Source organism: Choloepus didactylus, chromosome 19, assembly GCF_015220235.1.
Source record: "Choloepus didactylus isolate mChoDid1 chromosome 19, mChoDid1.pri, whole genome shotgun sequence".
Taxonomy (NCBI): Eukaryota; Metazoa; Chordata; class Mammalia; order Pilosa; family Megalonychidae; genus Choloepus; species Choloepus didactylus.
In genome coordinates this window covers 13,672,522-13,686,372 of record NC_051325.1, presented here as the reverse complement: position 1 = coordinate 13,686,372, position 13,851 = coordinate 13,672,522, and the positions used below count along the sequence as shown (strand labels likewise).

At 40.7% G+C, this 13,851-nt stretch overlaps 1 protein-coding gene across 6 annotated transcripts in view; it reads right to left on the bottom strand.

The window, feature by feature from the left end:
- RALGAPA2 (Ral GTPase activating protein catalytic subunit alpha 2) overlaps positions 1-13,851 on the bottom strand; it is a 323,126-nt gene that overhangs the window by 123,267 nt on the left and 186,008 nt on the right. For all 6 annotated transcript variants that reach the window (XM_037811966.1, XM_037811965.1, XM_037811963.1 and 3 more), the window contains 5 exons: positions 10,737-10,847; positions 9,426-9,494; positions 9,158-9,295; positions 6,121-6,304; positions 157-928 (listed from right to left, as the gene is read on the bottom strand). In XM_037811966.1, coding sequence (XP_037667894.1) covers positions 157-928; positions 6,121-6,304; positions 9,158-9,295; positions 9,426-9,494; positions 10,737-10,847 — 1,274 coding nt within the window. The remainder of the gene's footprint in view (positions 1-156; positions 929-6,120; positions 6,305-9,157; positions 9,296-9,425; positions 9,495-10,736; positions 10,848-13,851) is intronic.

Below are 13,851 nucleotides of genomic sequence, written 5' to 3'. Positions count from 1 at the left end.
ATTCTGCAGCAGAAAATAAATTGTAAATGCTGAAATAGATAAAAATTGCCATTTCCATTCTCTGATTCCCCAACCCCAAACTGATAAAACATGAAAACATGAACAATCACATGAAAACAATAGCAAAATAACTGAAGGGCTAGAGTGTACTGTTACCTTCTGTCCCAAGAATTCATTCCCAAGTCATTGAGCAACAACCTGCAGAAATAAAAGGGTCCTCGCGGCTCCATGGGTGTGGGCTGCCCTTGAGAGGTGACTTTCATTGTAGAATCTGATGTACAACTCTGCACATACTCATCCTCCTGTGCATTCTGGCGCAAAATGACCTCTATGATGTCCTTCTCCTGCTCATGGCTCATTCCACAGGGTGGTGGGGAAGGCTCGTTTAGATTGAGCTGCGACGGTAAAAGGCATTCAGGACTTGTGTGGCCAATGTTTTCAAGCAATTTGTCCAGGACGTCATCTCCCTCCTCAATTTGAGAAAAATCTCTCTGCGGGCCAAACGTTTGCTGATGCCAGCCCGAAATCAGAAATGAAGGAGTTCTTCCACTGCGCGCTAAGCAGCCTTCCAAAGGCCCATATAAAACTTTCCCATCCCAAGAGTACTTCCCTGAGATATCCCTCACAATCACTCTCACATCAGAGAGGGCGCCCGTCCGGGGTCTGCCTGCCGGTCCTTCTGTGGGTACTTGCAGGTACGAGATGAGGGTGCTGTCATTAAATATGAACAGCTGCAGGTTTGGGCTCCGGAACACCTCGGAGGACAGCTCGGAGGACTCCACGTGGGCGTTGTCGTGGTTCTCGCTGACGAGGCTGTGCAGCATGGCAGGACCCCTGCTCAGGGGGTAGTGCCCAAGGTGGTTCACCAGGTGAGCCATCACCATCCGTGCAGTCAGGGGAATCAGTTCCAAACTCCTTCGCCTCTTCTCTGTACACATCAGTAAAGAAAAAGGCAGAGACATGGGAAAGTGAAGAGGAAAACTGAACACACCAGATTTCAATCCAGCTTAAATGTTTCAAATTTTTTTGTATGGGAATTTTTTTCCCACCTGTTTTCTTTTTTGGGACACTTCTGTTTGAATTTAAAGGCATAGTTTAAGGAGACTGCTAAAAAAATCCAACTTACATGAAGATTTCATTCCAAAAGGGACATTTACAAATCTGCATATATAGCAATGAACAAGAGTAACATCCCCATCCTTAAAGAGTTGATACATCAGGCAGTGCTGGTGAGGTCAATATTCTGCAGCAGGAAGCAACTGCGGAGCTGGTGGCCTGCGAATGGCAGGTGGCTGGGAGAGTGGCCCAGAGAGGTTAGCTTGCTCCCCTCAGCAGGGTTTAGGGAGACCTGATAAGGAAATGCGTCAAGCTTGTGATGCTTAAACATATTGGAAGCAATCTGCTTTATAATCATTGTGACAATTTATGTTTTGTTAGGACATTTTAAATATGTAAGAGAATCTGACATCGTAATAATTCATGGAAATGTTTAAATGGCTTCAGTTAAATTTATGGTTGATGATTAAATGCCCAATACAAAAAAAATTACAAAAATGTATCGAAATGTATAGAAAGAATTGGACCATAGTATGGGAAGTAGGCCTTGTAAAATGAGGTATAAGGGAAAAGCAGATAGATAAAATCTAGAGGTATAGCCTAAAGTAACTGCTTAGGCTTGTGAGCAGTTAGGGAAAATTCAATCTGTCAAATTTATGAAAGAATTGCACATTAATCTAAGAACAAGTAAAAATCAAACCTTTAAATTTTAACAAAACACATCACTAGATTTTTAAATAAACTAAGATTTAAAATTTGGACTTAAAGTTTTATGAAATAGTTGGTTTTTAAATTCACAACACGAAAAACCAAATGCTACTTAAAACGTAAATAATTATAAATATATTTCTTCATGTTAAATGCCTTCCCCCTTGGACAATAACATTACAAGTGACTTATTTATAACACATCAGTTGTATGACATACAAAATCCCAGGGCACCATCAAATCCCACAATCCAGGACATTCTGTGTGATGAATAAGACAACAAGATTGTCCTGTATTTTCTTCTTATTTTTTTTCCATTGCAATGAACGAGACATCACTTGTATTTAATAACGCAAATAACTTTTCACATTAAAAAAGCTCACTTTTTAGAAGCAGAGAGGCCACCTACATTGGCTTCTGAAATTAGACTCTTCTTCCCCTATCCTAGTAGAAGTGTTTATGATTTCCACATAGCTAAGGAATTTAAAACACCTCATCCAGATCCCTGGAATCTGCAGTTACGAATGCCTTTGCCTTCTGTGTCCATATTAAATTTTTCATATTAACTTTTTCAAAAGTTACACTTTATATTCATGCTTATCATTCTATATGAATATATGTACCATCAGAAATGTAAATGCCAAAATCTACAAATGCAAAGCTAGTTGTGAGTTTCTAAGTTCACTAAGGAACACACTTCATAGTGCTTACATGGTAGAGCAGGTTATAAAACTCAAATGACACATGTCCAGTTTGATAAAGCCCAAGGCAGACACTAACTTTTACTAACATAGGTTGTGCGTTCAGTATGAGATAAATATAAAGTTATATTTTAGGAATGCATTTGAACTCTATAAGAGAAAATCAACCTGGAATGATACTAATCAAATCCTAAAGCATGAAGACCCAATAAAAATCCCAAATATCTTTGGTACTGAAAAGTCAAGAAGAGGCACATTAGAGAGTTAATAATTGTTCTTCCCTGGTAGGCTTTAGCTGAATGAACTGCATGTTGGGTTTCCTGAAAAATAAAGGGAAATCTGGACTTCATTACAGGAAAAACCAGCTCATGACTTCCACAAACTATTAAAAAAATTCCAAAATATTTTAATTTTATTTTTCTAAATTTAGAGAGGAAATACAAAAGTAATAATTTTAGGTTGGCCTTTAACTTTCATGTTTTAAAGCCCATCCCCTCTCTTCCTTTTAAGCAATCAGGTATTAATGAGTAGAAATCTGCACATGTGTGCACTGTTTACTACGCATCCTGGAGCAGGGAAGATTCAGGGCTAGACACCATCTCAGCTCTAGGTAGTTGAATGCGTCTCCCTCCTGTTTGCAACTTTACTTAAAAGGAGTAATTATATCAAATAGTAGGCAACTGGTCTATGAAAAAAATCATTTGAAAAGATAAGATAAATACATAGGATTGCTTTTCAAAAAAGTTACCACACTAGAAATAGTTTGGTTATGAACGGTCAATTACAACACCGAGCAGAAACCAAAATACCTCCCCAATATGAGCATACTTTAACTGAAAACAACTAAGCTATCACCTTTATTTTTCCTTTTCACTTCTCCCAGGATACAACCAGGAAGTGAGAGTATCTGTGCGGGCCAATATGTTTTTAAGCATCTTGCTTTTTTATTTAGTTAAAATTCTTCATCATAGAAGTTCACACAATTATTTTTAGTACCACTGAGCTATGTTAGGGCGAGTTTGCATAAGGTCCTGACGTTTTTTTGGAGAAGGAATATTCAAGTCAAAGAGTATTGTATATTTAAAGAAAAGTGGTCTAAAAATTTAAATGAGCATTTTTAGGTTGTTCCATTTTTCACTAAACTATCAATCTTCTGCTATTTTTAAGTGATGAATCATAATAAGTGGTGCATTCATTTTAGGTACAGCCATCTAAGATAAGTGTAAATTAATGATGAGTAAAAAGCAGCTTAATTCTCTTCTAAGACAACGGGCTGACTGTAAGATAGAAAACAACCGAAGAAATGGATCAAAGTTGATTTTGATCACTTAACAAAAATATGGTTTGAATATATAATTGTGGAAAAAAGTCAAGAAAATGTTACTGTTTAACAGAACAGCAGAACTCCAGAAAAAGACAACAAAATGATTAAGCAAGCGGAGAGCAACCCACCCCATCACCAACAACACAACTCAAGATAGGAGTGTTTAGTCTACTCTAGAGCAAAATCTCAGAGTAAACAAACAATATGATATTTCAGGAACTTCATCATTAAATCTTAGATCTGGATTCCTCCTCCATTACTGACTTGTGCACCCATGGAAAAATTCCTTAAACTTTTTGCTCATCTATAAAATGGAGCTAAAATCAGGATGGTCAGATTCCAAAGCCCTTGTCCTAACTGCCTGACTGCCACCCACCCTTGTCTTTTTCATCCGCATCAAACCCATCCCCTTCAGTGCAGCCTGCACTCGACCCCAGACTCCGCAACCCTGTAAGCACCCTTAGACTCAGTCCCTGCACCCAGCAGCCACCTGCTTTTTCCTTCCTCTCTCCACCAAAGGCCTTACCAGAGCAGTCTGTCTCTGTGTCCTGAGTGGTCACTGCACAGGTCACTAGATCACGCTATCTGCCTACAGATCACTCTGCTGAAAGTGCTCTGGCAAAACCTACCACTCAGCGCTCAGTGGGAATATCAAACAGCTCCTGTTTCGTTCTTGCCTTCCCTGAGCTTTTTGAAGCCTGACCCTGCTGACCTTCCTCCACTCTTTACCTGATTTCTTCCTTTGATACCACGGAAGATACTCTTGCTTTTTTTTTTCATTTCTCTGACTTTGTTTTTTTTTCCTATAATTTAATTTTTTTTAAATTAGAGAAGTTGCAGGTTTACAGCAAATTCATGCAGCTCCCATATGCCACTCTCTTCCTCCTAACAGCTCCCCCATCACCAATACTTTGCACCAGTGTGGAACTCCTGTGACAACTCCCCAAACAGCATCAACCACCATCTATGGCTTACGTTAGGGTTTACCGTGTAGTACAATCCTATGCTTTCATAAAATTTTTCATTCTAGTAACATATATGCAACACCAATTTTCCCCCTTTAATCACATTCAAATACACAATTCAATGGTGCCAAGGACATTCAAAATACTGTGCCACCATCAGCACCATCTACTACCAAAACTCTTCCATCACCCCAAACAGAAACTCTGTATCAATTAAATCTTAATGCCCCATTTCTTACCCCTACTTCAGCCCCTGGTCACCTGTACTCTAGTTTCTGACTACAAATTTGCTTATTCTAATTATTTCATTTCAGTGAGATCACATAACATTTGTCTGACTTTGCCTTTCTAGTGATAGTCCCTCATTCCTTTTCTTTCAAGTATGTTTTTATACCTCCCTCCTCCCCCACCCCAAGGTTCCATTCTTGGTCCCAGCTTTTTTAACTTGCCAAGGCCATAGAATTTTCATGGATGATCTAAAACTCCACATTTTTAAAAACTTTTTTTGTAAACTTTTAATTTTGAGACAATTGAGATTCACATGTAGTTGCAAGTAATAATACAGAGAGAGACTGAATACCTTTCACCCAGTTTTCCCCAATGGTAACATCTTGCATGATGATAATACAATATCAAGACTGGGAAATTGACCTCGATTCAATCCATCAATATTATTCAGAATTCATCAGTTTTACATACACTCACTTATTCGTGTGTGTGTGTGTGTTTAGTTCTATGCAATTTTATCACACGTGTAGAAGATACACCCACATTTTGACCCATATTCCAAGGCCCAGAAATGAGCTCTTGTCATTCTGGAGGAGTTGACTGAGGAAGAAATACAGTAGCCCCCAAGTCCTGACAATACCCTTCCTGCCCTAGAATGGACCCTGTGCTATGAGCACGGCATGGAAATTCCCATCTCTCCTTTCGGGATGCTGTCCTGGTCTGGAAAACTCTGATGTCTCCCTCAAAGCCTGTCCGCCTTCAAAGTCTGGCTGATGTCCTTCTGCCCGGAAAACCCCACGGTGCTACAGGTCCACAAATGAGTCTTCTGTACCAAGCCCACCTTGCCCATTAGATGTAAAGCTTCCAGGGGGGAGGAAATGAGCCTTTCTGGTGTGCGTTCCACAGGCCTGACACATACAGGCCCTCAATAATGCAAACACCATTTGAATAACTACGATAGGAAAAGAGAGGGAAGGAGGAGAAAGAGAGGTAAAAAAAAGAAACAAGGAAGGCAGAATTTGTTATCGCAGAGGACTCTAGAAACCAGGATTTCAACAACTCACAAAGCAAAGAAGAAGAAAAGCTACAATAATTCCTCATCCTACCTACAAGAATTTACATTCTGAAGAGTACTCACCCTCTTCAACAGTAAGCAGGTTGCCCAGTTCTGCTGATGAATGATATTGGACTGGCTCAGAATTCTTAACGTTTGCCAGGGGCAGGAAGGGGTCGTAATCTGAGGATGACAGGTCGGCCAAGGTCAGAGTGTAGTGACTCTGCTGGGTGTATGTGCTTGACCCACACACGCAGCAGTGCAGGACCTGTGAGAACAAGAGGGGATGAGAGCCCCAGATGCCACCAAGTCCCTGTCCCCTGACTACGAGCAGGCAACCACAGCTCTTAGAGGTAGGAATTCTGCTGTGCAATATTCGAAAACATTGAATTCTTTTCAGTCCAAAATACCTTCTTGCTACTAGCAAGTTTATTTTGCTCCTTACACATCAATGCCAATAAACATGTTCTCAAGGCAAAAGGAAAGCAAATATTAAGAAGTGCCTATTTCACTATTCTGGTGGTTGACTACACCTAGGTCTTCCAGAAGCAACACAGGTACAAGGAACTACGTCAAGAGAGGAGGGTCTGTGGGATGAGCCACAGGCTGGACAAACACCACTTGTGGCAGAGTGTAGCAAGATGATAATAAACAGAGGCCCTTAGCCTACCTCACAACCAGTCTGGAGTTTCGATTAGCATAACACGACACAAGGAATGGTAAGGACTAATTTAGTACAGTTTTTTAAAATACAATTTAGTACAGAGTAAATTTAGTACAATTTTATCAAAGTATTCTTCTTTTCACAAAATTCGTTTCCTGAAAGCCCTTTGGTCGTTTAAAAATTGCAGGCACTTTCAGGCTTGTCTACTCTTGGTTGTGCTTTTGTGCACACACAAGCCATGCCAACATACATAATCCTGAGTACCCTAAAATGTATGAAGGAGGCATTAATTGTGCTGAATTTTACTTTTTGATCACAAATTCAGGACAGTGAATGAAACTGATTTTTATGAAAATCAGGGCAATACTTTAGAAATGAAGGAAACATCTATGGGTTAAACATATTTAGATAAAGTAAATTCACTTCTAAGTGACTAGCTCTGACTCACCTCCATGGCAGGAGGCCCTGTGGTCAGCTACCCTTTGTACCTGACTAAAAAGTACAATGAATTGTGGCCAGCAGGGGACAGCCAACTGGATATGTCTTCTTCCTGGCAGAAAAAGCTATATATGAAAGTCTTCTTACAGTAATTTTCTAGCTTAATGCAAAAATTGAGCTTTTGTCATTGAGAGGATTAATTCCTATGAGTCCAAAACGCCATAAACAGAAGAAACGCAAATTAAAACTGCAATGCACAAGCACTCTACACCTACCAGAAAGTACCAAGTGTTAGCAAGAGTGTAGAGTGGCTGCAATTCTCAGACACTGTTGTGATGGTGTAAATTAGCGCAACCACTCTAGAGAATTATTTGGTGCTTTCTACAAAAGCAGAAGTTATGTATTTTAGCAATTCCTCACTTAAGTAAACACCCACCAGAAATGTATATCTATGTGTACCAAAATCATGTACTAGACTGTTCACAGAATTTTGTTTTTATGGTCCCAGACTCTAAACTACCCAAATGTCCATCAACAGTGGAATGGATAAATAGATTGTGATTTATTCTCAATGAGGAACACTATATAGCAATAAGAGTGAAAAATCTACAACTATTCACAATGGTCTGAATGAATCCCTCAAGTATAATGTTGAGTGAAAGATGCCAGGCACTGAAGAGCAGATAACTGTAGGATTCCATTTATAAAAGTTCAAAACTAGACAAAACTAATCTATACTGCTAGATGGGCAGGAGAGGGGTCACCCCTGGTTGTGAATATGGGGAGGGAGGCTTCTGGGATGCTAGGAAAGCTCTGGTTTCATGTGTGCTCACTACGTGAAAATTCATCAAGCTCTCATTTATGACTGATGTAGTTTTCTTCAATATATATTTCAATATTACACAGCAATAAAAAGTTCACTTTAAAAATACAGTAAAGGCTTTCCAATAAATGCATACAACTTGTTTGTACCTATAAGGTGACTTTTATATTGACAAACAATTTTAAGAGAAATCTTGTAAGAAAAGAAATAATCTAGAAAAGAGACGGATTTAAATGACTTGTGGCAAAAACTGTTGGCCAACAGTTGCATAAAGGTTTATAAGCCACAAGGATGACACAGCATTTAATCCTAACATAGCTATTAAAAATATCTTTGACCATTGAAGAAACCATTTAAAAATATGTAATACTTTTTATTAGGATTTCACCCATGGCTAAGTGTTTTTATTTTAATTATAGTACATTTTAAAAGAAGACAACAAAGTAATCTGCTAATGATTTGGAGTCTTTTTTTTCTTCACCAAGGGTTTGTGGCTAAAAAAATAAACAACAGAATTGTCCCTGAATAAGAGTAATTATTCAATGGACATAAAGATGCAAATGTAGAATAAATAAGTAAATGAATAAGGTTTTCACAGGAGAGATAGTTAAGGTCAATACAAAAGGGCATTAGAAAGAGCCCAGGGCAAATGCCAGTCCTAGTAATCAGTAGTGGGTGAAATTAGAATATTGTATATACTATAAAAATGATGAGGCTGATACTTTGATGGGATATATTTCCTTAATTTCTTTAAGATTATATAAAGCAAAGGGATTAATGGGACCAATGTGTTTTGTTTCTTTGACAAATAGATTTTGTCAAACTAACACTGTGGTTAGTTTTTGCCACCATAAAAACAATGCTTTCTTAAATTAAGTAGATGTCAACTATGTTCCACGAATATTGGTGGCTTCTGACCAAACTGCAGCTGCTTAAAGGTGATAGCCCGTAGTAATGTAGGAAGTGTTGCCTCCTATAACATAGTAACTGTTGCTTCTCTACAATAATTATCTGTTCTGTTGTTACTCCTTAGCTGTTCTACTCTGTCTTTATTATTATTTTTTTTAAATGTTTAGCCCATTGCAGATCCTTTTCTAAAGGGCATAGATAAGAAAAGAAATGCAGAGAATGTATTTTGGTAATTCTCTGAGACTTATGTCCACCCTCTCCACCCTTGAAGCCAGGTGCAGACTCACCCTGTAGATGTAATCCAGTAAGGGGACTCTGGATGAGGGCTGCTCCTCCAGCACCGCCGTGGACACTGGGTGAAGAAGGACTTTCAACGGCAGTGCCATGCACCAATCCAGGAGGCAGAGCAGCAGAGAGACAATAAACTGGAAGAGGAGACATGCACAGGGCTTCACACCACAGTCTTCCATACCTTGCTATAAATAACGTAGGTATCATTCTTCTGTACATTTTAAGAGGCAAACTATAGGAAAACTTAGCACATGTGCCACCTACCTTCTTATCTGTTTCCACTGAGGAGTGTTCTGCACTTGGTAAAAGAAAAGCAATGGTGGCCACAAGGATCTATATAAAAAATAAATCCCCCGTCAGACAGACCACAGGAACAGTTTTGGAAGTCATACGTTAAGAGCTCCGAGATGGCCTTGTTGACAAGACCAGCTTGGTGCCAACTCACTAGAAGAGTGAGCGACATGCCACTTTAGGGATATGTGTGACCTTGAAAATTAGTAGAAGGCAATAGGGCCACGCCTGGCTTCTACTCTGCTTTATTGGTGTGGAAATTGGGGGTCCCAGAGGAAAAAAGTAATATTTCTCTGCATGCACCCAATTACGGAAATGCTCCTGCTTAATTTTCTTATATTAAGGTCTCCACCTGTTGTCCTGGTTGCCTGTTCATTCTCAAAAGTATTTCCATTCAGATGGTAAATTATATAGTCATCCTAAATCTCAGCTTTACATTTTGCAGCCTTTTATATTCCTATTTACAAAGCTCTATTTCACTTGCGGTCATTCAGTGTCAAGGATCACTTGTGATTTTTTGATATATCCCCAAAAGAACAAAGTGATCTCACCAGTGAAATTTGTCTAGAGCTCAGAGAAAATAAATCCATATTGCTGCTTATCTTTCCCTGTAATACCACATGGGGACAAATCAAGTTTCCTGAAGAGTTACCACTGGATGTGTAAACAACAGGACACGCTTTCAAAGGTGCAACAATAAAAGCTGGCAGGAAGGGATGTGCCTTCCCACCAGGCGCCTATGGGAAATGGGCAAGGCACCCTCGACTGGAACCGATCTCCAGGACGCTGTTGTTGGGGTGATTCTTCCTGTCCCTCTCTTCCTCTGTTCCCCCCACAGAGGTTATCACATTAGCAATCCCATCACAGCTGGGTAGTCACGCTTAGGGCAGAAAGCGTGCTCCAGGGCTTCGGACTGTTTTAGACAACTGCCCTCCCTGACCTCGAGGAGGGCTTTGGAACCAGTTGCCCACTCCTTTTTGGCACCATCCAGATTATTCTTGAGGAATGAAGCCCAGTCTACAAAAGGCCTCTCTGTTGTGGTTGTGTCTGCCTTTCAAACGCCCCAAGTATAAAACTGTGCCCTGGAACACGATTGGCTTCTTTATGCCGTGCCTGAAATCACAGCTGAGAAGAGCCAGTTCAATTAACGTTATAATGAATGATTCATATGGCAATTTAATAGTAGGTTCTCTGACAATTATTTGATTGTATATAATTAATTAAATATCAAACATAATAAAAACGGAAATGCTTATGTTTCAGCATTACAGGAAAAAGACCTACTTCTGCTATTTTCCGAGGCAGAGAGGTTTCAAACATCTGAAGCTTTTCCCAGTAGGAAACCAGCAACTGCAGAACATCACAAGCTACCTGAGCCACGATTTTGTTAGGAAACTATAAAAGGAAACAAAACCCAAAACCAGATAACACAGTTGAACTTGTGTGTTATTCCTAAGGGAGAACAAAACAGTTATTTCTTCCCAGATCCATAGAGGGTTACATTTATTTCTTTCGCATTAAGTTCATGAAAAATATGTCCTATTACGAAATAGGTTATACATAACCACACCTCCATTCTACAACTGCCTCTCGTCTAGCATACCCACAGCAGTTTACATAACATCTACAGAAACAATTAGCTGTCATTTAATCATTTGGAAATTAAATCCATAATTTCAAATGCCTGATTTAGAGCACATAAATCATAATTTTGACAAATCAGAGGAAACTAATTCACTTGTGCTGAACCTTTTAACCAACATTTTACTCATTGTCTCATTAATAAATCTTCATTAACAGTTCTGCAAGGTAGATGTTATCTTCATTTTACAATAAAGCCACCAGGATAGATCAAATGATTTTCTATCCTGTGGAATGAAACTTAACCCACATATGTAAAATACTGAGAACTGTATAAATTTAGAAACTATGGGGAAAGAATACACATGACTTATAGTATATGTCATTACCTTGAGTATGTTTCCTAAGGCTGACGTGGGTTTAGGGTCACCGCCACAGTCTTCTGGATATTTCCATCTCTTGTGAGATGGCACGCCAAAGGGCAGTTCCTGCAAGAACTCTTGCCCTTCTCACTTTTTCATGCTGGGGGTGCATGAAAGGGATGGCACCCTACACCTCCCCCTGCCCAAAACTTCACAGCCTTGCTCTGGCCATCCAGACCCCAGAAGACCTGATCCCCACGGGCCTCTTTCCATCCCTCAAACCGTGTGGCTTGTTTCTTCCTCAGGGCCTTTGCACCTGCTCTGGGCTTTGCCTGGGATATGCATCCCAAGATCTGCATGTGGCTGGCACTGCTACATCTTTCAGATCATGCACTAATGTCATCTCCACAAGGCTACCACATCCATCCAAAGGATGGTGGACTTCTCCAGCATTTCTGCTTTGCCCCATTCCCCTGTCCTATTTCCTCCCCAGGCTATCGGAGCTGATCCTTTGTGTCAGTCTGCTTGTTCCTTTGTGTGCTTATTTTCCTCATATCTTATTCACTTTTGTGTCCCTAATGCTTAGTACCGCCCCCTGAAGGAAAAAGGATGGTGTACTTGAAATGAAGATGGGACATGGAAGGAGCAGAAGAATGGGAGTGGGTACTGGGTGTGTTTCTGCTGCAAGATGGTGGCCAGCTCCTGAGGTAGAAAGACAAAGCTGGCATGGCAGAAACAGATAAGAGGAAAATGATGAGCTGAGCACAATGGCGCACAAATCAAGGGCTAGGGGCAGAGAGGAGAGAAGTCAAGAAGACCAGGGTGCAAATGAGAGAAGAGCAGTTCAGAGAAATCTCAAGAAGATCTCATGGAGGAAAGGAGAACTGAGCTGAGCCTGGAAGAAGCTGAGGAAGAATGCTGTTTTGCTTCAGCAAGGGCACCGGGTATCATGCAGAAAGGCTGGCTGGTTTGGTGACACATGAAGGGTGGGTGAGATGGGGAATAGTGGGGGTGAAAAAACTCATTCATTTATTTGCTCATTCATCCATCATTCACTCATCCAGCATGCAGTCACAAAGCAGTGACCACAAGCCAGTGCTGAACTCAAAGCATGGGACACAAAGAGGAACGATTTTTCATAGATTTACAAGCTCTTGTCCTTTAGTAGAATAACTCAGTTAGAACAGCCACATGGGGAATCAGAGGGAGGCAGAGAAGGAGAGGAGGAGGGAGGGAGCTTTCCCCAAGGGCTGCGTCTTAAGTCAATGAGCTTTCCTCTCATTAATAATGGTTAAAAAAGAGGACTTAGCAGGGAGGCCTGCTTGGCTGTGTCTTGGCACTTTGATTTCTTAGCAGTTCACGTGGAAGCCAGTTCCTTGACCTTCCTGGGTCTCCTCTTTTTCCTAAGGTGGGGAGGACAATGGCATCCACCAGGGCTGGGGTGGTTCAAGGACACCTTGGTCCCCGTGCTGTGCTGCGACAGGCCTGACAGAGCGAGGGCTGCAGATGTGGCCGGGCTACATTTTTCTGGTACCTTAACTATTTCCACATAATCATGGAAAATTGCAGAAGTCTTCGAAAATTTATAGAAGTACAGAAAAGGAAATATAAGCCATCTTCTATCCCTCTGCTCTGTTATCAATGTCTGCCTCTCTTCTATGTTATATTCCAAGATACCACCGAGTCATTAACAGCTTTTCCAGGAAAAGGGTAGAGGTGCAAGAACCACATTACATTAAATATATACACATCAAGATCTCAGAAAAAATAAAATTTGAAAAACAGAACTTAGAGTCAAGAAAATAGGGTATTTTAAAAATGAATTGGGGTCCACGGTGGTAAATGATTTCTATCCAGCTTTTTCCACCTTGATAACTGTACGTGAATCTCTCTCCATGGCTTTGGGAGTCAGGGGTGTCTTGTACACCTCAGTTGTGCAAAGGCCCCGACATGGGGCCAGTGTCCCAGGTTTGGCCCTGGTCAAGTCACTGATGTTCCCAATAAGCTCATTTTCTTCATCTGTGAAGTAGAGGTAACAGCAATATTTCCTCTTTCAGGGTGGTTCTAAGGATTCAACATGATGACAAAGGCAAAGTGCCAGCACCCTGCTCAGGCCAGAGGGAGAACTGTCAAACCATACCTTGGTTTAATAATTTTCCCAGTCCTCTATCACGAGGATCAGCAGCAAATGTTTCCCAACTTGCATTATATGGCATTGTGGAGAAGGGGAGATGGTGAGGTCGAGGGAAAGACTTCCAGGTAGAAGAAACAAGGTGGAGAAAGGCACACTTGGGGAAGAAAAAGCATTGTGTTTGGCCAGAGGAAGGGCGGTTGGGGAGGACTGCTGTGACATGTGGCTGCAATGGCAGTCAGGGGGCTGGACCACAGAGGGCTGGAACCAGGCCAAGGGCACAGGACGCCACTGGCTGGTTTTAGCCATCGGCTAAAACAGATAA